This window comes from Gobius niger (assembly GCF_951799975.1).
Source record: "Gobius niger genome assembly, chromosome: 17".
NCBI classification, from domain to species: domain Eukaryota; kingdom Metazoa; phylum Chordata; class Actinopteri; order Gobiiformes; family Gobiidae; genus Gobius; species Gobius niger.
The window spans coordinates 26,023,880-26,047,450 of record NC_136868.1 but is presented as its reverse complement, the minus strand read 5'-3'; the positions used below and the strand labels follow the sequence as shown (position 1 = coordinate 26,047,450).

At 42.9% G+C, this 23,571-nt stretch overlaps 2 protein-coding genes across 3 annotated transcripts in view; one reads left to right on the top strand and one right to left on the bottom strand.

Moving 5' to 3' along the window:
• raver2 (ribonucleoprotein, PTB-binding 2) overlaps positions 1–23,571 on the bottom strand; it is a 113,660-nt gene that overhangs the window by 29,189 nt on the left and 60,900 nt on the right. For both annotated transcript variants that reach the window (XM_079575590.1, XM_079575591.1), the window contains exon 5: positions 11,260–11,451. In XM_079575590.1, coding sequence (XP_079431716.1) covers positions 11,260–11,451 — 192 coding nt within the window. The remainder of the gene's footprint in view (positions 1–11,259; positions 11,452–23,571) is intronic.
• LOC306977259 (ciliary microtubule associated protein 1B-like) lies at positions 3,271–4,135 on the top strand (the record flags this gene model as incomplete). The annotated part of the gene is made up of 1 exon (XM_079575465.1): positions 3,271–4,135. The coding sequence occupies exon 1, from the start codon at positions 3,359–3,361 to the stop codon at positions 4,133–4,135; it is 777 nt and encodes a 258-aa protein (XP_079431591.1). The 5' UTR covers positions 3,271–3,358.

Here is a 23,571-nt window from a genome sequence, read left to right as displayed (position 1 = left end):
TCACGAAGAAGAAGCTAACATGCTAACGGGCAAAGCTAACTGCGGGCTAACGTCACTTTAAACAGTATTAACAGCCAAGTTTGAGTGAAAAAAAAATATTTCTATTGTATAATTGGATGCACAGTAACCCTCTCTCCCTTCACCTTTCCTGTCTACTCTCCAAGACAATTAATAAATTAAAAAATCGTAACTTGCTACTACACCTGCAGTTGCGCTTATGGCATCTAGGGGGAAGAGTTACTTAGTACTGCTTTAAGACCTTCTTATAGTCCCAAAGAACAGGTTTTTGGGTCCTGAGATAAAATGTAACAAACTTGTAATGGGCTGAAGTTAAAAAAAATATTCCTGTCTTGGTTTGACGACACTTTTACACTGCAGGTATCATTGGGAACCATTTTGGAAAAATACCATCATAAACGTTATGACCTGCCGTACAATGTGACCAAAAGAACCTTATATTTCTTGTGTTTCTTTGGTGTGTGGTGCATCGTAAATACTGCATATGACACATTATACACAATTTTCACACATGAATTATTTAAAATTGTACTAAAAAGTGACCTAGTCTTCCTTAGTTTGACATTTTCTGTGGATTTCTTTATTTCGCTTCCTTATTAATTGGACATGGGCAGGAAGTGACTTAGGTGGAGGCATAGAAATCATAGACATGTTATAAGCCTGAGCCTGTTTCTAAAAATGCGTACACTTCTGTTAGCCGCTCAATGGTGTTGTATTATGCCTTCTATACCCATACAAATGAATGGTGAAGCCAGGCCCTATATAAAAGAATGGCGTTTCATGGTATTTATACATTTTCTGTGGTCACTTAAGATCTTATAAGACGATGTTAAGTGGCCATTGGATGTGTATCTGAGCTCACAAAAAATGGAAACCTAAAGGAATATAATGGTTTAGCATTTAACTTTCACACGCTAAATCTTATCTTACGTAAAATCTCTTAAGGTCTGTAAATGATTTATGATTTCTATCTAGGCTTTGGCTTCACCTAAATGTGGTACATGGTTTTACAACAGCTGAAAAAACCTGGATTTAAAAAAAATAATAGGCTATGTTTGATAGCTAAAGTTAACGGCAAAAGGAGGCTAACGGAATAGCCGGCTCCTCAGGGGGAGTGGATGTATCCTTCTGTGGTTCTCCCCGAGGTTTCTCTTTACCTAGAGAGACTTATCCATGCATTTGTCTCCAGCAGGCTAGACTACTGTAACGGCCTACTCACTGGCCTCTCTAAACGAGTTATCAGACAGCTACAGTACATCCAGAACGCTGCTGCTCGAGTCCTGACAAGAACCAGGAAATACGACCATATTAGTCCAGTGCTCCGGTCTCTGCACTGGCTTCCTGTCACTCAGAGAATAGACTTTAAAACAGCTCTGCTTGTCTACAAGTCTTTTCATGGTTTAGCTCCAAAGTCCATCTCTGACATGTTACAGCCGTATGAACCATCTCGGGCCCTGAGAACTTCAGGGAGGGGCCTCCTGGTGGTTCCCAGAGTCAATAATAAACACGGTGAGGCTGCGTTTCAGTTTCATGCAGCGAAAATCTGGAACAGTCTTCACGAGGATGTGAGACAGGCCTCAACTCTGACAATGTTCAAATCCAGGCTGAAAACAGTTCTTTTTACCGATGCATATGACTGAAAGTATTTTATCTGCACTCTCGCCTTTTACTGTAATTGATTAATTTTTTGTTGATGTTTTTATTGATTCTATTTGTTTTCTTGTATTTATGCAAATGTGAAGCACTTTGAATTGCCTTGTGTATGAATTGTGCTCTACAAATAAACTTGCCTTGCCTTGCCTTGCTCCCGCTGAGTTTTTGAGTTTTTCCTCACCGTGCCGGAGACTCTAAGGACCCACCTGCTGCCGACGCTTATTTGGACATTATGTCTGCCTGGATACTTCATTTACCTGAACTTTACATTGTCTTATTTACTGTTTTGTTTTATTGTCTTAATGTCCTGTATAATCCTGTTGTGATATTGGGCTATACTAAACCATTGACTGATTGATTGATTCTCCTTAGGTGTAGAACTAAACAGAGAAATCAGAGTCAGAATTCCCTTCTACAGTATTCCAATGTCATTAACCGAAATCGAATAAAACTTTTTTTTCTCCTCCCACCGTTTCTTCATTAATTTGCTGCTTGACTGAAGTAAAACTATGATTAATATTTACCACAGACATTATCCGTCAAACTAGTCATAATTACAAAAGGATTTGTCACATGCACTATTCCTTCACTTTCACGCACAATGACTGAGGGATCTCCATGGCAACGCTTGTCATGTTGAAGGTGAAAAGCTCCAAACATGTTGTGGTTTGACTTCAGGGCACGAGTTGGAGAACACAGGGACACAGCACAGGTTTTCAAGGTAACACTTTTGTCTTCTAATCATTGATCTGACTGATTATAGCGGCATCTAAACAGGCTTACATGGTACAGGAAATGCCCTGGAACACCACTCGTCGTAATTAGCTAAACTAGTTAACAACTTGCAAACCCACAGACTATCAGAGTGGTCCGAGTTTAGACGTGAGCTGAATAAAAGCACGTCAGCCTTATCTGAATGATAAAACATCAACTTCATTATTTTTTTTAATTTTTATTTGTCGTCAATGAGCTTTTGCCACGTAAAGTGAATATGACACATTAGGCACCATTTTTTCTCAAACATAGTTAACATGATTTAGCAAAAATTATTAGTTTGACATTTTTAGTGATGTTTATAGTTTCATGTGAACTTGGAGGCTTGTTTTCCCGAGATGTCCTCAGTTGGTTTGTGTTCATGTGCTTTTTATGTCGGAAAGAGGGGATTTTGATGTCATCAAATAAAAACTGTTTTTATCACTGATTAGCGCGTAACCAAGGTAACCATTTGAATTTGGCTTTAGCGTCTCAAAAGCTTTAAAAAAAAACTTTAGTTTGTTAATTTTCTAAAATATTACGTACATTTTCTTTGTGCTAGCATTAATGTTGGACATGAAAACAATTGTGTACAAAAAAATTACATTTTAATTTTTTCTGCCCAACATTTCTTCATTAAATTGCAGCTTCACTAAAATAAAATGGTAATACTTAAAACAGATGTTATCCATCTAAATAACTCATAACTCAAATCATTTCAAACGCATTAAACCTGTCATATGCACTTTAGCTTACAGTAGTGGCATTGGTTGGGAAACACTGACTTTGATGATTTAATCATGGTACTTCTACTTAGTAGACGTAGGACACTGCCTGCCTCTGAGAAGTTGTAGTTGTGTCACTAAATAGACATTTCCCCCAAAGTAAATGAAACGTTTGATTGAGTTTCTCTCTTGCTCTGTGTTCTACAGCGATGTCCAGCACTGAGCCATGGGTTGGGTCTTGGAGGCCCCACAGACCGAGGGGTCCGATCAATGCCATGTATGGAAGCCCTGGGCCAAAGTATGCACTGTCCGGACTTACAGGGGACAAGAAGCACTGCTTGACTAAAGTAAAAGCACCTAGTTACAGCTTTGGGACACGCCATGCGCAGCCTCCTTCAAATCGGTCCCCTGGACCGCAGTACATGGTGCCTTCCAATGTCACACGAGTCGGCCGTGTCGGGACACCTGCCTTCTCCCTGTATGGACGGCACAAGGATCCTAGTGTTTTCCAGGTCCCGGCACCAGGGCAGTACTCCCTTGAGAATGCCACCAAGTCTATATTCCACTGTGCTCCTGCGTTTTCCCTGTCAGGGCGACAAAAGGAACTTACAACTGACCGAGTACCAGGCCCTGCTGCCTACCGACTGCCTGAGATCCTGGGAGCCAAAACCTCGGTCTTCTCATCCGCCCCCACGTACTCCCTGTGTGGACGCAGCAAGACCGGCGGCTTCGCTGAAGACCTCAAGAAGACGCCAGGTCCTGCTGCCTACAGACCTGTGGACACGAGCTTCATCAAAAAGAGGCCTCCTCAGTACAGTATAACGGGCCGCAATTTTGCCCCCGCAGCGGGCACCAAGACACCGGGGCCCGGGACCTACCGCCCAGAGATGGTGACCATCACGAAATCCAATGCTCCCAGATACTCCTTTGGCCTGCGTCATTCTGAGTTCACTGCACCACATATCCCAGATGATCCAGATGACTGAGGCACATAAATAAAGAAGTAAAGGCATCAAAACTGCACCCTCTGTTGTTGCTTTTAAGTCTTGTTTAATAACGCACTTTTACTCACTGGCGTTTAACCTGGCCAGAGAATTTTGTGGCCCTTTGACTGTCGTTTATTCCATTGTTTTAAATTGTAGTCATTCATATTTTTTTTTACCATTTTCATTGGTTTTATAAAACACATAGAAAATAATAAAACAAATCCACAGACAAACCCTTGAAGTCAAATGCTTTTTGGGGAGTTAAGCGCTATACTTAGCAGGGACACATAGGGGGTGCATGTCTTGGCACAGCCTCAGAGACACCCCATGTTCCTGTGAAAATGTATCATATAATTTTAGACACAGCCTTTGATGTGTTTTAGCTTTGACTCATTGCTATTTTAGTGATTAACCCGGCCACTGTTGGGTAATGTCAAATGAATGGTAGAATCCAGCACTTTCCAAGGCACTCGAGGAAACCCTTCAACACGTAGCGAACAGATGCCTCCAAACTGCTAAACGCTCTCTTGAAGGCACACGCACTCACATAAAAACGTATCTCTCATTACGCTGAACAAATTTGATTCCGTAATGAAGTGGTTTGAAAACTTTGTGGCGTCTTTCCTTGTCCCTCTGCGAGGTTCTCCAGCGCGGCGACAAGGCAGAGCGGTGCTTCACAAATGGCCCAAAGATATGGCTATATAAAACGCATTAGCAGCATGGTGATATGTCCTGCCACTCCCGCCGCGAGCTACAGCTAGCGCGACTCGGACTCGCTTCCTCCCTGTCACTTCCCGGAGACGGAGCGTTTTTGATGAGGAGAGAGAAGGAGAGAGAGTCAGACGCCAGCCTTGACAGCTGTACGCTACAGCGAGTGTGCACAGTGACTGCTGCTATAGTTGTGTTTTATTTTTAGTGCTGGGTAATGCAGAGGAAGCTGATTGATTCATTGCAACTTATATTTTCAGAAAGGATATTGTGTAACTGAGTCATGATAGTATCCTTTTTGGTGAGAGATATATTAACTAGAGCTTTTTTGCTTCCGATGCCAATACTGGCGGTTTGAGTATCTGCCGATATCCGATATTAAAGGAATAGGCCACCGTTTTTACACACTGAGATATGTTCTTACCTTAGCTTTGACGAGTTCTTTAGGACCTGTCTGATCTTCACCCGTGCCTTCAGTCACGTAAACACAGCGCAGACGGCGTTAGCATTTAGCCTCTCCCTCTCTCCTCTATAGCTCCAAAACAGGTCAAGATAGAAGCTACCAAGCTCCTCCACGTTTTCCCTATTTAAATATGGTTACGTGAAGTGTTACACTACAAAGTATAATTACACAAAATTAAACAATGTGGATTTTCTAAGCGGATAAAAGGAGGGACTATATTGTAAGGCGTAATAATACCAGGAGTAGTTTGAAATCCACGCAGTAATCTTCACTTTACTGTGCGGATGCCAAACTACTCCTGGTAATTTTAATATCTTGAATGTTTATATCTCGCCATCAATACGATAACGATATATCTTTCAGCCCTACCGCATACCCATAGTCACTGGGCTTTAGTTGGTCAAAGTTATATTTTTAAAATGTTGAGCGTCAAAACAGGCATCATTTCAGCATCGGATATTTGTAGCCAATACCTGATATCGTAATTTTTCCAGTACCAGCTCAAATATCCGATACCAGTATTATCGGATCGGTGCATCCCTAATATTAACACACTAATGTGTAGTCTGTTTATGTTTCATTTTTGCAAATTGCTGCTTTTACAAAGGCCTATGTCGACAACTTAAATCTACTGTACTATTTGAAAATAATCTACTACTCCAGCTGCAGCACCAAAATAGAAACACAAAAACATGATGTAAAACCACCTCCATTGATGTTGTCTACAATGTCACTATGACTGCAAGATATTCAACAAGAGCAATACAACAGCAATGAAACAACAACCACCTGTATCTCCATCAGACTTTCTACAGCCACATCCAGAAGCTCCAGCTGGACGTGCTTCCTCCCTGTCACTTTCCATTACCAAAGTGTTTTTTGACGGCGATAGAACGACTTCGACAGTGCTCCTGACAGCCATGGTCTGCGAGTAGGTGTCCTCAGCACGTATGCGTCTTCTCCCACATGTGTCCCCGGGCCCCAGTGTCGGAAACAAGGCCGGACGTAGCTGACAGGGGAAAGAGTCGATGGAGAGCTCTATCGCCCCAGAAAATGTCAGCGTGCATCAGTCTGTTTGGCCACTGGCACCAAATCGAGACTACACCCCCACACTGCAACGCACACACATGCCAGGGAGGTAAGCTGCGAAGAGGGAAGGCGCGAAGTATCGGAGAGAGAGTGGAGGAGGGAGAGGAGCCGAGGGAGCCATCTGGTCCTTAGTGTTCACGCTCACATTAGATGATAACTGTAAAATGGAGAAAAGTGGCGCGCAGAAGTGCTGGGTACCAGGTGGAGGTCCTGATCTGGCTCTGGTTTATATACAACCTGCTCAAATGCGTCTGCTTCGTGTTCTTTGCATCAACAACTAGGGCTGGGCAATTCATAATTTTTTTTATCTTATCGCAATTTTAAGAAAAGTCGATCTAAATAGTGGTGCGTTTTAAAGACAGGGTTATTGGCCAATCCTTTCATAGAAAAAAACACTTGTTTACAGGGAGTTCGTCTGTAACAACTGCCAGTGGATCGCTTTAACTAAACTGGGTAATACAACAAACTTATTTATTCATTTCAAGAACCATCATCCCTCTGAACACAAACAAAGCTTGCAAAAACTCTCGACATATGCGGAGAGAGGGAAAAGAATCCGGACGCTGCAGTGCCTCTCAGATCAAACCCAGGGATTCACTTTACTAGTATTTCTTTATGTACATATTAGGCTGTTAGCACGTGAAAACTTCGTGAAGATGGCTCTGTTTGCTGCTCTTTTTTGGGGCTCCTATGCGAGGGCAAACAAAAAGATTAAACAAAAATCGAGATCAATATGGGGAAAATAATGGTGATTTTGTTTATTTTTCCAAAACCGCAAGATCTCCTTCAATGGTCCGTCCTATCATCATTAAAGTGTCTGTTTAGTATTGCTAAGCTAAGTGCCTGTGTTGGTTTCCTCTAGGAGCTCTGGCTTCCTTCAGTTTCCTCCAGTTTCCTCTAGTTTCCTAGTTAATCCTGTCCAAAATCCTGGCTCAGGATATGGAGATGGCTCCCCGGGCGCTGCACTTGCGGTCGCCCACTGCTCCTGACCGGTTGCCCTGTGGTACTGCTTGGATAGATTGAACACAGAGAACAAATCCCCTACAGGGTCAATAAAGATATAAATACACAAACAATACAGGCTGCGTGTAAAGTGTCTCTACTGAAAACATTTCCAACTCAGTGGTTGAGCTACAAGTGAACATGGTTTTCTCAAAGATAATGCGTTAGAAGCAAGAAAATGGACGATTACTATTTTTTTTTTAGATATTCAAATCCGAAGTGACCAGAATCAAGTACTGTGAAGATGGGGTTGCCCTCAGCTTCCACTGTTGATGTGCCTTTGTGCAAAACATTTAACCCCCCGTGCCTACAGTGCTTGTGTGCATTGGTGCATGAATGCGGCCGTGAATGGGGGAGTAATTCCTTGAGGGAAGGCCATAAATCAAAACGCGCACTTTATCGGGGGATTCCTCGTGGTAGTAACCTTGTGAGTAACTTTAACTTCTTTTTAAGCTTTCTGCGCAGCTCCAATGTTGCAGCCTCCGCCGGAGTCGATTCTCTCTCTTCTTCTACTATTCTCGTTGCCGGCTGTGTTTATGCTAATGCAAGGCTGTTCAGTATTTGAAGATAACAAGCAAAGAATACAAATGGGCCGCCATAACTGAAGTGAAACGTGTTCCTCATGCTCTGTCTGGTCTGGGTCATCCAGAGAACTGCTTTGTCCGAAATCTCCCCCACAGCATCAGAGAACGCTGACCGTCTCGTTGTAGCTGCAGGTCATAGAAAACAGGCATTTGGGCTTTCTATTCTTCTGACTTGTCCGAGTAATCCCACTGTACTTTGTGGAATTACTTGTTCTGAGATTAAGTTGTGCTTTACAGAAATGATAATAGTCTTAAATTCAAAGAGTCACTGTATTTAATTCATGACAGGCTGCAGCTAATTCAGGATATTTGGGGGGATTTATTTATTTACAAAATCCTCTGAAAAAGGAGATTGTTTTATTTTCAAGGTATTACAATATAAAACTCACACTTTAGAAGTACTGTTATTTGAAAAAATAATATTATTCACGTGGAAGTGTGTGGGAAAACTGCTCCAAGATGTGCAGTCCCTTCAAAAAGTTACTGAAGCCCAAGCACTTTAATGACTTGAATTTACGGGATAATGACAGGACCTTTTACTTGCAGAACCCGAGCGAGTGGGACCGTTGAGCTCCAACCACCCACAAACTTAAACGAAGACTTAACAGAAGAAACTGAATGAAAGAAAGACATCCTTGTACAGAAATAGATCCTGTTGTCTACCCACTTGTCTGTCTGCATCCTAAAAGCTTACACGCACACCCCGTGCTCCCCTATAGACTGTCAAGCGCTGTCACTTTCCTCAATGGGCCTCAAATTTATTTCCAATGTGGCCGTACGCTCGCATGTCCTCTACGTACATGCCTATGTGTACGACTGTCATAGCGCGTTGTGGGCTTAGGTTTATTTCAAGCAGCGGGGCGACTGTGGAGGAGCCCAATCAGCAGCATACAACTATAATTATCACGTCAGCGCTACAGAAGTGAGTGGGAGGGATACCGCGGCTACAAAGACTGCTCCTGCCACGGGCTGTTCATGCATGTGCGCCGTGTCAAAGCGCGCTCACTGCTGCTCATAACTGGGCGTGGAGGAGCCAGTCACCCATGGGTGCGCAATTAGAAGGGGCCAGCGCACGTCGGCCGCAGGGTAGTGTCTGATAAGGTGAGGAGGGCTCGCTGTGGTTGTGGCTGAGAGGCAGAGCGAAACTAGCCTGGGTTCTAAATAAATACCACATAATATAGTGTAGTACAGTTGGATAGTATACTATTTAGTATATCGTACAGTAGTATAGTATATAGTACACAAGGAGATATATTTTTGTGTGTCTCGATAAAACTGTACAATACCAATAACTATAAAGCACAAAATCAATAAAGTATATATTTTGTATCTTCGATATATTTGTGTATTTGTGGTATTTGTTGTTATGACTGTCCAAACTGCTGACCTTAACTCAATCTTGGAATAATAACAACTAAAATGGGATTTAGGGTATGAAAAAATGGAGAATAAAAAGCACACTTTTTACCCGTTCTTGGAACAATGCCTGTATAACATACAGTTATTCACATTTATAAACACTAAATAAAATACAATCCATCAATCTCATTAGATACAATCCATTGAACATAGTTATGTGTGTTCGTGTTCTGTGTTGCAGCCCCTTGTGTTTATTTGTGATCGCCGTGTTGTTAATTAGTGTCTTTTTTGAAGGCGAGACTTGAGAGCGCTTCAAGATGGATTCTCATGTGTTTGTAAACTCACAAATACAGCGAGAATTCAGCTTGCTGGCAAGGTAAAGGCATCTGGTCCTGAGGAAAAGGAGCTAACAGTATACTGTCAAACATGCTAACACGGTGGCGTAGCAGTGAGCGCTCGTGCCTCACAGCTCAAAGGTCCCGGGTTCGATTCCCACCTGGACGGGGCCTTTCTGTGTGGAGTTTGCATGTTCTCCCCGTGTCTGCGTAGGTTAGTGGTAGGTTATAAAAACATGTGCAATAGGTTAATCCTCCAGCCAGGTGTTTCTGACCACCAGCCTGGCTCCACATCATGGAGATGGGTCCCCGAGTGCCAGCCCATGGTGGCAGCTCACTGCTCCTACAGGTCAGTCCATGCGACACTGCAGATGCAAATGCAGAGAACTAATTTCTCTACAGAGATTAATACAGTATAACTTAACTTAACCTGCGCAGAATGGCCTAGTTAAGAAGTATGATGAAGGGTAAGACATAGGGCCCGATCTTACACTGTTGCAACAACAAAACGAAGTTGGTGTCTTGTGTAAAAACAACAGTTGGTCGCCTGAGGGGAAAAAAGGGACTGAGGCGTGGTGTAATTGTCGCAGGAAAAAGTAAAAAGTGTTTCTCCCACTGTGAGTTAAATACTGTCCATGTCCCGAGAGAGAGAGAATATATGGTCCTGCTCTAGTATTAGAGTGTGGCAAACTCCACGCTGCAGAAGTGCTGTACAAAACATCGCCATGGGTGTCTGTCCAGCCCCTGTCAGGCCCACTTACTGCGCCAGGTATGAAGCTGAAGCTTTCACAGTGAGACCCCCGTCAGCGCTGAAGTCTAGTCTACAGCCTGCGTTTAGAAACACGAGATCGGGCCCAGAAGCTTCATGATATGACACAGTGACATGGATGGGACAAGCCATCCAAGGAAGAGAAAGACGTCGAACAATGTGTGCATAAAACAGACCACTCAAGGTATGATCCTGATGGAAAGAGAATTTATAATGATCATAAGCTTAGACAAGTCCAGTGTTTTCATATATACACGCTTTAATGTGCACATCAAACTGTGCTGAGAAAATGTAAAAATAAAACCACAGGTACCTATAATAACTCCAGTTGTCCATCTTACTGCCAGTGCAAACTTTCCAGACCCATCCAATTCAAGGGTAAAACTGACAGGTGCCACAGGAAGCTAGAGTCCTCACTGCCCAGCCATTTTAATGATCCTGCTACAGCCGAAAGGATGTGAGGAGATGTTCAAGGCCAATGTGAGTTCATTCTGATCATTTAGTATCAGTTAAATGTCACTCATGTAATAATGCAGTTGTCTTAGAAATCTGTTGGACTAAATAAGTAAATAGCAGGTGCAAGATCTACTATACTCAAAACGGTCAAAAAAGAGAGCATTTACATTTGCCTTGCCTTATTTTCCATTCATGAGTGTGATCAGGTTCAGACCAGTGCAATGTTATACAGTGACACTTACTAGCTATACTTATTTGCTGCCCTTTTGTCATTGGTCATGACACCGGCCTTGCTTCCAGTATCTGCGTACACTGGCGTGCGGTTGCATCAGCAGAACAAGTTCTCATTTGGTACTCACCATTCCTTGCGCAGCGATCAGGGCGGCCAGAGTGCTCCTGCCTGACGTCCCGGGGGAACAGAGGGACAGCCGAACCACTTGTCCCGCCACCACTGTCCGGTCCATCTCTGTCAGAACAGCCTCGGCCTGCTCCGCACTCTCATACTCCACCACTCCAAACCCCCGCACCGGGCTGCCCTCGTCCTGAGCCAGCTGAAACAAGGACAGGCATAATGGCAAACGGTCAGTAAGTGGACCCTTTTCAGCACAAACGCTTGGCATTCACTGAAGATCCTTACGAACTGCATAACGAATTGGATCTCGTGAAAAGAGCTGGATCTTTATGTAATACAACACAAATGGCAAAACCGCACGCAACATGAGTGAAGGTCCATTACAAACTGTAAACTGTTTCTGTTCATTGTGGGCGACACAAACTTTTATTCACACGCACAGATTTCAAAGGGTGAACATCAGCCGAGCTTCAAGTTTAGATGATCTATCAGACTCTATTTTAACTTTTCTAATAAGTTATAAAAGATACCTTGAACGTCAAATACAATGATCAATTCAATAAGCAGACTCTATGTAATGATAGATGGTCAAGCGCTTCTCCATCAAGGGACCTGATCTGAAACTAGGTCATGGAGGACAAAGCCCCTGCTCTGAGACTAGCTATTTCATTTCCTAAATGTACCTCACTCAAGGCACACAGACAATGGCATAGTCCCCTGTAGCCTTGTATAAGAAGCCTGACCAATATACATCAGGCCGATATTTGGGTATTTAGTAATATCGGCTATCTCCTGTTTTATATATTTTATATTGTGGACTTTTGCGTATAATTTCGGAACCATAAGAGATAGAGCCAAGAAGGTGCATTGAGTTGCCTTGTGTACGAAATGCGCGGTATAAATAAAGTTGCCTTGCCTTGCCTTTTTGTTTTGGAATCTACACATTATTATGCAAATTGGATTTTTGTGTCAAAAAGGTAAAAAAAATAATAATAATAATGAAACTCATGGATGGTGTCGTGTCTTGGGGCTCTATGAATCACTGACATTAATCTCAGAGACCTGGGATGATTAGTTTTCAGGTTAAGCCCAGTTAAGGGAAAAACTACTGAAAAAGGATGTTCCACTTTATTATGCAGATCATCATTTTCAAGCAATATGGGAAAGAAAAAGGGACTTTCTGCTGATGAAAAGCGTGAAATAGTTGAATGCCTTGGTCTAGGTATGAAAACCTTCAATATTTCATGAAAGATTAAGCATAATCATCGTACAGATAAGAGATTTGTGGATGATTCAGAGCACACTCCAGTTTGTGCAGATAAAGGCACAATATGGACGGTTTCTGCCAGACAAACACATCAGATTAAGAGAACAGATGCTACAAAGCAGCATACAGGTATTTGAAGCTGCTGGTGCCTCTGGAGTCTCCCGAACATCAAGGTGTAGGACCCTCCAGAGGCTGCAGTTGTGCAAAAACCTTCTATCCGGGCCTCCCCTAAACTGTTAATTGAATGCTGATGAACAGAAACGGCTGCAGTGGCTCAGAAATACATGAGGACTCATTTTCAAACAGTCTTGTTCACTGATGAGGCCGTGTAACCCTGGATGGTCAAATCAATGGAGTAGTGGATGGTTGGTGAATGACAGCAATGTCCCAACAAGGCTGCGACGTCAGCAAGGAGGTGGCGGAGTCATGTTTTGGACCAAAATCATGGTGAGAGAGCTGGTCGGCCCCTTTAGGCCCTTTTAGGCTCCCTGAAGGTGTGAAAATGACCTTTGAAAAATATGTGGAGTTTCTGACTGACCACTGTCTTCTATGCTACAAAAAGAAGTGCTGTGTTTCCCTAACAAAATCCTCTTCATACATGACAACGCACCATGTCCTGCTGTAAAGAAAACCTCTGCATCACTGGCTGCTATGGGCATAAAAGGAGAGAAACTCATGATGTGGACCCCCCCCCTCCCCTGACCTCAACCCTATTGAGAACCTTTGGAGCCTCAACAAAAAAAACCTCTATGAGGGTGGGAGGCAGTTTTCATCCAAACGGCAGCTCTGGGAGATTATTCTAACATCCTGCAAAGACATCCAAGCAGAAACTGTCCAAAAACTCACAAGTTTAATGGATTTAAGAATTTTGAAGCTGCTTCACACAAGGGCTCCTATGGTAAAATATAACTTGACCTGTTAAGATTTTTTTGATTGAAATAGCTTTTGATTTCAGTAAATATGACCTCCTAATGCTACAAATACAACAAATGACCATTTTCAGTTAATTACAAGCTTTAAAATGTATTGAAACGATGAGTTGCATAATAACTTGGAACAGTGGATTTTGAGGTTTTTACTATATTTATTTTTGAAAAAAATACTGTTATCACTAGGAAATTTTTTCCACCAAATTTAAATGATCCTCTACCAGTTAAAGACTTGAAAATTATGCTGACACTCATTTGAATTGACAATTTAGAAAATCTTGTAGTGTACTGATCTTTGTCTTTCAAACAAGCTCCCTCTGAAGTACCTACTAAACATGAATGTCCTGAATAAATCAGCCCATACAGCCCCCCCTGCTGTCACAAATCAACTCTGACACATTTAGAAGCTTCATACACAGGATTATAGACGAGACATTTTTACAAATTTGGCCAAAAATATAACTATACGCTATTTGGGGTTTAAAAAAATGTACATAAAATTATATTACTTAAAATATCGGCCTATACGTATATGGGCTATCGGCCATACCAACCCCCTTCAAATCGTTATCGTTATCGGATCCCTAAAATCCATATTCAGAATATTTAAAACTATATAATGCCATGAATGGACTATTTTGGAAAGAATAATCGCTAAGAAGCTAAACTCCCACTCCCCGACCTGCCCTCTTCCTGGACACGCCGCTGTTACCGTAAATTGGTAGTTACATTAATTGCCAATTGTAGCAAACGTGTAAGTCAAAAGTTGAGGCTCTTTAGTATGCAAATCTCCCTCGTAATATTAATCACCTCATACAAGATGCATGCTCTCTAATAGGTGCGGCGGCGGGCAAAACGCCTGGAAACAGCACTGTATTTAGTGAGCGTGTTAATAAATGATCAAAGCCAGCCGTTCCGTTTTTCTGCCAACCTCAATTCCGTGTTGAAATGACAAGTTGCAAGAATCTGAAGTTGTGTCCTGAATGTTTCCCGCCCCCCCTCCCTTCCAAAGCGCATATCAAATTCATCGGATAAATCCACAAAATTACGGGAAAAGACACCTTGTGCTGCCAGGTTTGTGATGGCAAATTACCCCCACGTGGAAGTTAGTGGATGGATTAGACAAAGTGAGTGACAACTTCCGTCCTCTAATACAGAACGGGAATGTTTGGGTGGATTCCGCTTTCTTGAATGATCCGGGAGCTCGCTGACTGGAAAACGGCATTGGCTAAAGAAGACGGACTTTCAGCTGGAAGCTTCAGTCATCTCCGGCGCACGAGAGGCAGCTAAATAATGCAGCGAGGCTAAAAGCTCAACGCTAATGGACGTTAGTGGATAATGACAACATCTGAGAGGCTAATGGCTAGCGGCTAATGCTGGGGACGGACTGAAAGCACGGCAAATGATGATCTAAGGGCGCTTCATGTATATCAGCTTCCCCCTTTTTTTCCCCCCTCCCTCACGTTAATATGTAAACAGCGAAGAGGAGTTAAATGTACTGTATCCCACTTACCCTGTTTTTAAACCGCTCCTAACTTTTGTGGCACATGCCTAGTATCTTGATTTATCACGGGGGATCATTTATTAAACATGTTAAAGAGGGGGTATTATGCTTTTTTCAATCACATAGCACCAGTCTAGATCACACTACAATGATGACCAAACCTTCTGTTGGTCTGTAAATGCAGTAAATTAGAATAACTGCCTTGTATAAAATGTCTCTCTCAAAATGGCTGTAGTGAATGTCTTGAAATAGGCCTCTGTCTCTTTAAGAACCTCTGAGCCTTTCCGACACGCCCCCTCCACACGCTGTCTGTGGCATCAGTGGGGAGGGGGTTCTGCTGAGGAGCAGTGGTTGGTTACTCGGCTGGTGACGAAAGCTCGGAGGCGTCTCCAGGAGGTGGGGGCGTTCCTAGGAGGACTCAGGCAAACCTATCCCTAAAATGGCCGCCATCAGAGTTTTTACAGATGACTCAAAAATACGTGAATGTGCCAAGGCAACACTTCAGGCATGTTTTTAATGAGGGAATGACATATAACATGATGTAAAGCTTGAAAAAGTCGATTTTGCATAATACCCCCCCTTTAACATTGTTTTCCCCCACAGTGCATGATAATATACATTACAACATAAAAGGTGTAGCCTTCTGTTGATAGCGAAACACATTGGTTCCAAAATGGCCCCAAAAGTGGGTCATTTCAGGGCAGTTCCTGCGTATCTTATCTCAATGTGCAGGAAGTGTTATGGTTTTCGAGCACCGTGCGTCAGAGTTTTGTATTTGATTCTGTTAAACGCAGCAGCTGTGACCTAACACACTGTGGGATTCCAGGCTACAGGGCTGTCATAGTGTACATTATATTGGGTAGTTACAAACGGTGAAATAACCACGACGATGTAAATAGATGTTGCAGATGTCAAGGTATCGTTATTGGACATTGCCTTAAACTTGACTTCACTTGCGTTACTGTTTTAGTTCATATGGGCCGTTCTAACTAAAAGGGGTGATGTTTTTGCACGATAAGGAATGAACAGAAATATCCCTGGCGAGAAATTTCATCCTGAAAGCTTTCGTTGTTGTGGTTTCCTAAGGTGTATTTATTTTGCATTCAAAAGGAATGGAAGGTGTGTATGAAGTGTGTTTCTGGGAAGGTGTTTGCTAACGTTTAAATATTCATAGATTTCCTATGAAAAGGCTGCAGAATCTCTCCTGCTACCTTTGCCTACAAATGAGTGACAGTTACCCATCATTTCATCTAAAACTTAACAGCCTGTATTTGTTTCTATTCATTACTTTTTATGATGTATTGATACCCAGGTGTTTGCCCTATGCCTCACTTACATTTGGCTTTTCCAAGTCACCTCCTTCCATCACTCCAATGACCAATCTTTGCATCATTTCCAGCTCTAGGCACTGCTCCCTTTTGCCTTTTGTGCGTATGCTCAAAAGGTCTATAAAAGCCATTACATTTCATTTGCCCGGCGTTATAATGAGTAAAGTGACACCGGAAGCAGCTTCTCAGCAGAGTTGGACTAAGTGCAGAAGTCTCCTCCGTCTGTATGCTAATCCCATCCATTCATGTTGCTAATAAGCCGCTCACAGTCCGCCGTAACTGCTTGTTTCTACCAATAATTGGGCCTTGTGCTGCGCTCGCCGGCTGCGAGAGGGGCTCCCTGGACCAATTCGAAGGCAGGGGGAAAATCTTCAGGGAGACAATAAACCCCTCAGGAGAGGAGAGAGGGTGTGTGTGTGTGAGGGTCAGAGGGAACGCGTAATGTTAGGGGTAATAGATGTCATGATATTTATAGAGTTGAAGAGGGCAGAATGTGGCGAGGCCTGAAAGCACAAGGGAAAGATCAACAATTGCTTGTAGCAGGTATATCCCACCAGATCATGTCCTCAGACAAGAAGAAAAAAGTACTTTAGGGCTGGGGAACGTGAGTAAATGTCAACATATGATGGGGTATTTCAGTCTTTAAAGGCCAGTGTTTGGTTTTGGCTCCCATATCAGATTTTTCCCATATCAGTGTGTTTGGTAAACAGCAAACACACTGAGTGACCAAAAACAATCCAACAACTGAATCACTGGGTTCAATCGTCATGGACAGACTCCTGCTAGGTTTCTAGGCATGCATTTATGTAAACATGACACTTTTGATAAACCGATGATGAAATAAGAGTGCGAAATGAGATGGGAAACTACTTTTCAAGCTCAAATGTAGAGTGTCATGATGAGAGGCAAAGGCAAAAGAGATGGCTTGCTTTGTCATTTTAAAAAGAAAAATTGAGTTTGATTTGTGAATGTGTTGAAGAAGAATTGATCAAAGCTAAAGCTATGAACTGGCCGAAGACGCAGCGGAAGTTTAGTCAAGGACAGTCGACAGTTAAATGCTATATGTGATGCTTGGACATTCAGCAATATGCAATTAGAATAAGTCAAGTGGAAGTAGGGAAATGTGCTCGACACTTCAGGGGTCTAAAATATGGGCAATGATACTTTCTTTTTTCGTTCATTTGTTCACTGCTCAATCAGGTGGGCCCCCTCCAACCTCTCCTCCTCTTCCTCCCCCGCACCCGCCTTCACTCGCCTCCCGCTGCCGCTGGTTTGAGCAGCGCTGGGTGGTTGGCGGCTGGAACGACGACGTAGAGGGAGGAGGGCGGGGTGGGGTGGGGGGAACAGTAGATGTTTTGCGTGGGGGAGTGGGTCGATAGGCTATTATCATCAGCATACATTAGGCAAACTGTATGGAAATGACCTCCGCCACTCGAGCACTTCACTTCAGGGATGGGAGGATGAAAGACAGAAAGTAAAAAACATTAGTGATTGATTAAGCGACTGTGAGTGGAGAGGCTGACTGACGGAGAGAGGGAGCGGGAGACAGAGTGACTGACGACATGAGCCTGAAAAAACAAATTATAACATTCAAATCATTTTTTATTTCCGGCCCGCAACAACAACTGCCGAGCTGAGGAGCCTTATATATCAAAATGGGTTTAAATTGGATTGCCGAAAAAGTATTCAGTGTGTGCATAATGCGTGACACAAAATCAAATACAATATAAATTTTTAAATCACTGCTCAAGCATTCAGTGTTTAAATATAAAGGGCAATTCTTCGCTTTGCTGAAGCAGAAACCACGGCATTAGCAAAAATACTTATAATTCATGATCTTTTACGGCTAATGTAGCAGACTGCCAAGAGTTGTATAGAAATATCTTTTGTTACTTTGGTGAGCAGCTATTGAGACCTTTGTTTCTTAAGGAGGAGTGTCTGGAACCCTCCTCACAGCAAACTATTGTCAGATACAGTGAGAACCAGATGGCTACATACACATCATAAAAAGACTTTTTTTTTTTCTCACTGAAACCAGATTTAACTTTTATTTTTTCATATATTTCATTAATATTTGGTAGCATTGCCTTTAAACTCTATAAGATAAGACAAGATAAACGTTATTGTCCCATAGTGAAGTTTGTCTTGGACTTGCCATGCTGTGGTTCACACAATAACAATATATGACAGTGCATTAAAATACATTCAATAACTTGGGTCAAACGTTTTTGATGTCCTTCCACAAGCTTCTCATATTAGTTGGCAGGAGTTCCATTCATCCAGAACTGGTGTAACTGAGCCAAATTTGAAGGCCACCTTGCGTGCACATGCCTTTCAGCTCTGCCCATACATTCTCAACTGGATTGAGACCAGGACTTTGTGATGACCTCTTCAAAACATTGACTTTGTTATCCTTAAGCCACTTTGTAACCAGTTTGGCACTTTGCTTTGGGAATTGTCCATTTGGAAGACCCTTCTGCGCCCAAGCTTTAACTTCCTGGCTGATGTCTTTCTTGAGATGTTGCAATATTTCCACATAGAGTTCTTTCCTAATGATGTCATCTATTTTGAAGTGCACCAGTCCCTCCCGCAGAAAAACAACCCCACAGCATGATGCTGCCACCCCCGTATTTCACACTTGGGATGGTGTTCTCAGACTTACAAGATTGTCCCTTTTTCCTCCAAACGTGATGATGGTCATTATGGCCAAATATATATATTTTTTTTTTTCCATCAGACCACAAGATATGTCTCCAAAAATTAAAATCTTCATCCTTTTTTTATTTGCAAACTGGCTGTTGATGTTTCTTTTGGAGTAAGAGCTTCTTCCTGGCAGAGTTCCCTCTCAGCTCATGTAGGTACAGGACTTGTTTCACTGTGGATAATGACAAACTCTTACCAGGTTCAGCATCTTGACCATGTCTTTTGTATTTGTTCTTGGGTTGATATTCACATTTCAGACACAGCACGTTCATCACAGAACCTGCCTTCATGATGGCTGGTCACTTCCATCAGTGTTTGAACAACAACCTGGCACCTTCAAGTGTCTTGAAATTACACCCAAGGATGAACCAGACTTGTGCTTCCAAGGTCATGACATCGTCACCTGGGCTTTCCCAAATTGTTTAAAGATAAAATAATCTTTGTGTATGTAAAAAGTAATAAAAAATTGTGAAAAATTCTATCTCTCATTCTTCTGGAATTTGACAAATAGAAATAATGTTTAAAATTCTAATTGACATAAGAAATATAAAAGTAAATTCTGGTTTCATGTCAGACAGTGAGACAAAAATGCAAATGTCTCTTTTTATGAAGTGTATGGAAACAAATGGTTTTCACTGTATTACGACTATCCAATCACAGTCATCCATTTCGAGCACTTCTCTCGAGGGCAGAGGACTTTTCTCAAATGAGCCTGGATCATTCAGAGTGAACTTTGTCCGTCCCACAGTGTTTGCCGCTTCATCTGTTGATTCAGTAGATGTTTCTCAGTCCTCTGTGATTTTCACTTGTATTCAACTTCTACCACATAAATCTAAGTGAATGCACGATGTATATCATTTTGAAGCTAAGAACCTTGAGAATTCAATCGCTGAGTTAGTTTTAACCTTAATTTTTAACTTTAAAAATGTATTTTTGATAGGGTAGCAGGGTTTATTTCCGCGCTCATGCCTGGACTCTGTTGCCTGTGACTCTGCCCCAGGTGCGGTGTGCGCTGATGTGTTGTCGAGACGCTTCACGGAGATCCTTTCTGCAGCAAGAGGATGGCTCACTCTACGACTAGTGTTCCAAATATGTCAGTTGTAGCTTGTCTTTGGTCGCACGACGGATTTATTTTAAATCTTTGTCCCTGTCTCACTGTACGACCTGAGACATGCGATTTTCAGCTACGACCTGCGATATTCCTCACGACTAGTGGTCCAAAATGGTACAGTGTACACCCACCATAAAAAGTCAACCACTTGAAAATCCATGAGCGCCTGATGACCAAGTAAACGGTATAGGCCAAACAAAAGTACTCTTATACCAGCAGTGTTTGCATGTTTATGAGAGGGCAGGGGCCAGATATGCCAAGTCAGGCCTCTCTCTGTGACAGCCCGTGACCCAGTGGAGGTGCCAGTTTGAGCGATGCTGACTGACCACCACTCTGCCCGTCTCCTCTCTCTCTCCCTCTCTCCTGACCCCCCTGACTCGGGAGCCCCTGTCAGTTATTGTGGTTAAGTGGCTGCGTCAGAGGTATAAACAGAGTGATGAGGTCGTGACAGGGCTGTCTGGGCTGTCTCCGCGCAAAGATACACGACCTATCAGAGGCACAGAACGCGCCGTAGAGAAATATATATATGATGAGAGGTGCAAGATAGAGAGGACCAGAGTTGAAGGGATGAGACGTCAAGTCAAAATATTCGGAACTGCTGGGGTCGCAAACACAAAACGATGGTTGGTAAAACGATGGTTGGTAAAACTATACAAATGATGTTTTAATGATGCCCTTTTGCCTTGTAGCCCGTTTTGCTCGCTAAACTTACATTAATGCAACATGACTATGAGCAAAGAATTTTTTGGTGTTTTTATCTGCAGTCGACACAAAGATTTCCAATGCCATTTATTTAATTTCTGTCTCATCCAGCTCTCAGTCTCGTCTGACAGCGTCCACATCACCCTCCCCTTCCCTCTCCACCCACTCACTAATAGGTCTGGCATTTGAGCACCAGTCTCCTCCTTCCTGTGGCTGCAGACTGTCTCAGTCCTGCTGTCCCCTTTCCGTCTAATACGGCTGACATTCTTCAACCCTGTCCCCTTCCCTCCGTCCCTCCGTCCCTCCTGGCTAAAGTGCTGCCTTGAGGGCGGCGCATAGGCAGCAGAATTATAGCGCTCAGGGCCGAGGCCACGGGTGAAGTGCACTCTGGGGGGGGAGGCGAAGTGACAGGAGGGCTGCTCTACCTGCGTCCATGTAGGAGGGAGACGCTTTATGTAATGCACAGAGGATGCCGGTGGCCCGTGGCATTAGCAATACAAGCAATACAAGAAATAAATGCACGTAAGCACAGAAAGGTCTGTCGAGTTAGATGAGTCAGATAGGACTAGAGTTTAAGATGTGCCACAAACTTTGGTGAAACTTTGAAACCACTCAGAAAGCACTCAACTCTCAAACACAAGTGAAGCCTCTCTGGGACTGAAGGTCGCAGTGCAAATTAGGGCTTGTGCAGCTCAACACAAATCGAATACTCCATCGATAAAATCAATTATTAATTCATGAGGAGGAAACAGTGGGTGCCTCCAGGATGCATCCCTGGGCAGATGTTCCTGGCATGTCTCAACAGGACTTTATCAGATGGGCAGGTCGTTCGAATCTGCTGGAGGAAGTGTTTGGGGAGCGCCAGTGCCAGTGCTTGATAAATATATGGCACAACACAAGAGATGAGCTACAATATCATTTTCATCTGGAGCTAATTTGGTATTTTAGGTCAGAGTGTCAGAGAAGCAATCGAGCTGGTTATCTGGCATCAAAGATCGGTAATGTTTATTAAAAATGACCACAAAAAAAAGGTCTTCAACAATCATGGCCCTCTTAGTCTTAGTCGTTTTAATAACTTGTGTTGAACTGCCCACCTGCCTCGGTATAGTCTCAGTTCTCACTTTGCGTCTTATCTATCGGCACATTCTGTCTCGGTCACTCTCAGCTCTCACTTCCTGGTGGTCCTCGAGAACAAGGCGTACATGTGTCTGGTGCAAATGTGACACCAGCAGACGTATCGCATCCTCACGCAATCCGATAGGCCCATCACTCAGAGCAAAACAGACGCATGCACAAACACGCTGGGACGAAGTGCCATAAATAATAGTACAAATACACAGCACTGTGCTAAAACCTGCCCGTGGCTTCAGAGGTTGGCTTGGCTCTTCTTCTGTTTGCTGCGCATGTAAAATAAGAAGACACCTTTTTAGTTTGTTGACTCATGACATACCTACACAAAAATAACGCTTCCGTTGAGTCTAGTCCAACACAACCAAAACTGGCAACACCTCCACCAGTCCAGATGGTCCGGTCCGTCTTTAAAATGCAGCTGGCAAGGATTTGCTTGTTTTTTTTCATTGTTATTGACACTTTCTAGTTGTACTTATTGTTTTACTGTTTAGATTATTAGGCTTTTATTGATCTTTCAGAGGCTTTGTTTTTGTTTTATCGATTTGTATCATTTCAATGACAAATGACGGAGCTACATAAAGAACTGTTAGAGTATTACGCAAAGTTCACTTTGTAGAGCTTTATACCCATGCTACAGGATTGTTCTTTCATCAAAAACATACCTAGAGTTATGTGAAGTCACTCGCTACTCACCACTTCTGTATTTTAATAATAATAATAATCACAATAATAATAATAATCATAAAAATCATAATAATAATAATAATAATAATAATAATGAAGCTTAGGCGTTAATTCAACCTGGGAGACGATTTCCAGCATCACATGCCTCCAGCCAATGATCGCTTCCGAGAGGGCCACGCCTCCACCTCAGCCATCAGCATAAGAGCCGCAGCTCCATAGCAGCCAATCATCGCCCTCGGTCCCGCTTTTAAGCCCCAGCAATCATGGTTCGTTCGCTTCCCAGCTGCGCTGCGACCCGCCTCCACCCCATCTCCGCCTCTTCCATCCACGGCTTCTACCTGCTGCAGCTTCAAGGGTCTGCCATACCACCACCAGTGTCCAGGCTCCGGGGAAGGCATCCCTAACTACAAGCTGTTCATCCATACTGACTTTCATACATCGATGTTACCGCCGGGGTCTGATCGCCAAAACTAATATACATGTCAATAAATCTTCCTAATCACTGCTTTCGTCTGTTTGAGTCTATCCAGGTTGAAATAATGCATCGGTTTTATATAGCGCTTTTCTGGACACTCAAAGACGCTTTACATTGCATTATTCATTCAGTCCGTACTCGGTGGTGGTAAGATACTATTGTAGCCACAGCTGCCCTGGGGTAGACTGACAGAAGCAAAGCAACCAGTCGGCGCCATCAGCTCCTCCGACCACCACCAACCACTCACTCACTCACTGCATTCGCTTAACAGCATTTTTTTGAAATTTTCCATTTTAATGCCACGGTTTCCACATCATTTTATGTTTTGTTTCACCCATTTTATGGCACCACTTTAAATAAATCAGTTACTCACAGTACTCGAGTACTTTTTTATTCTTAAAGCAGTACTAAGTAACTCTTCCCCCTAGAGGCCATAAGCGCAACTGCAGGTGTCGTAGCAAGTTACGATTTTTTAACTTATTAAT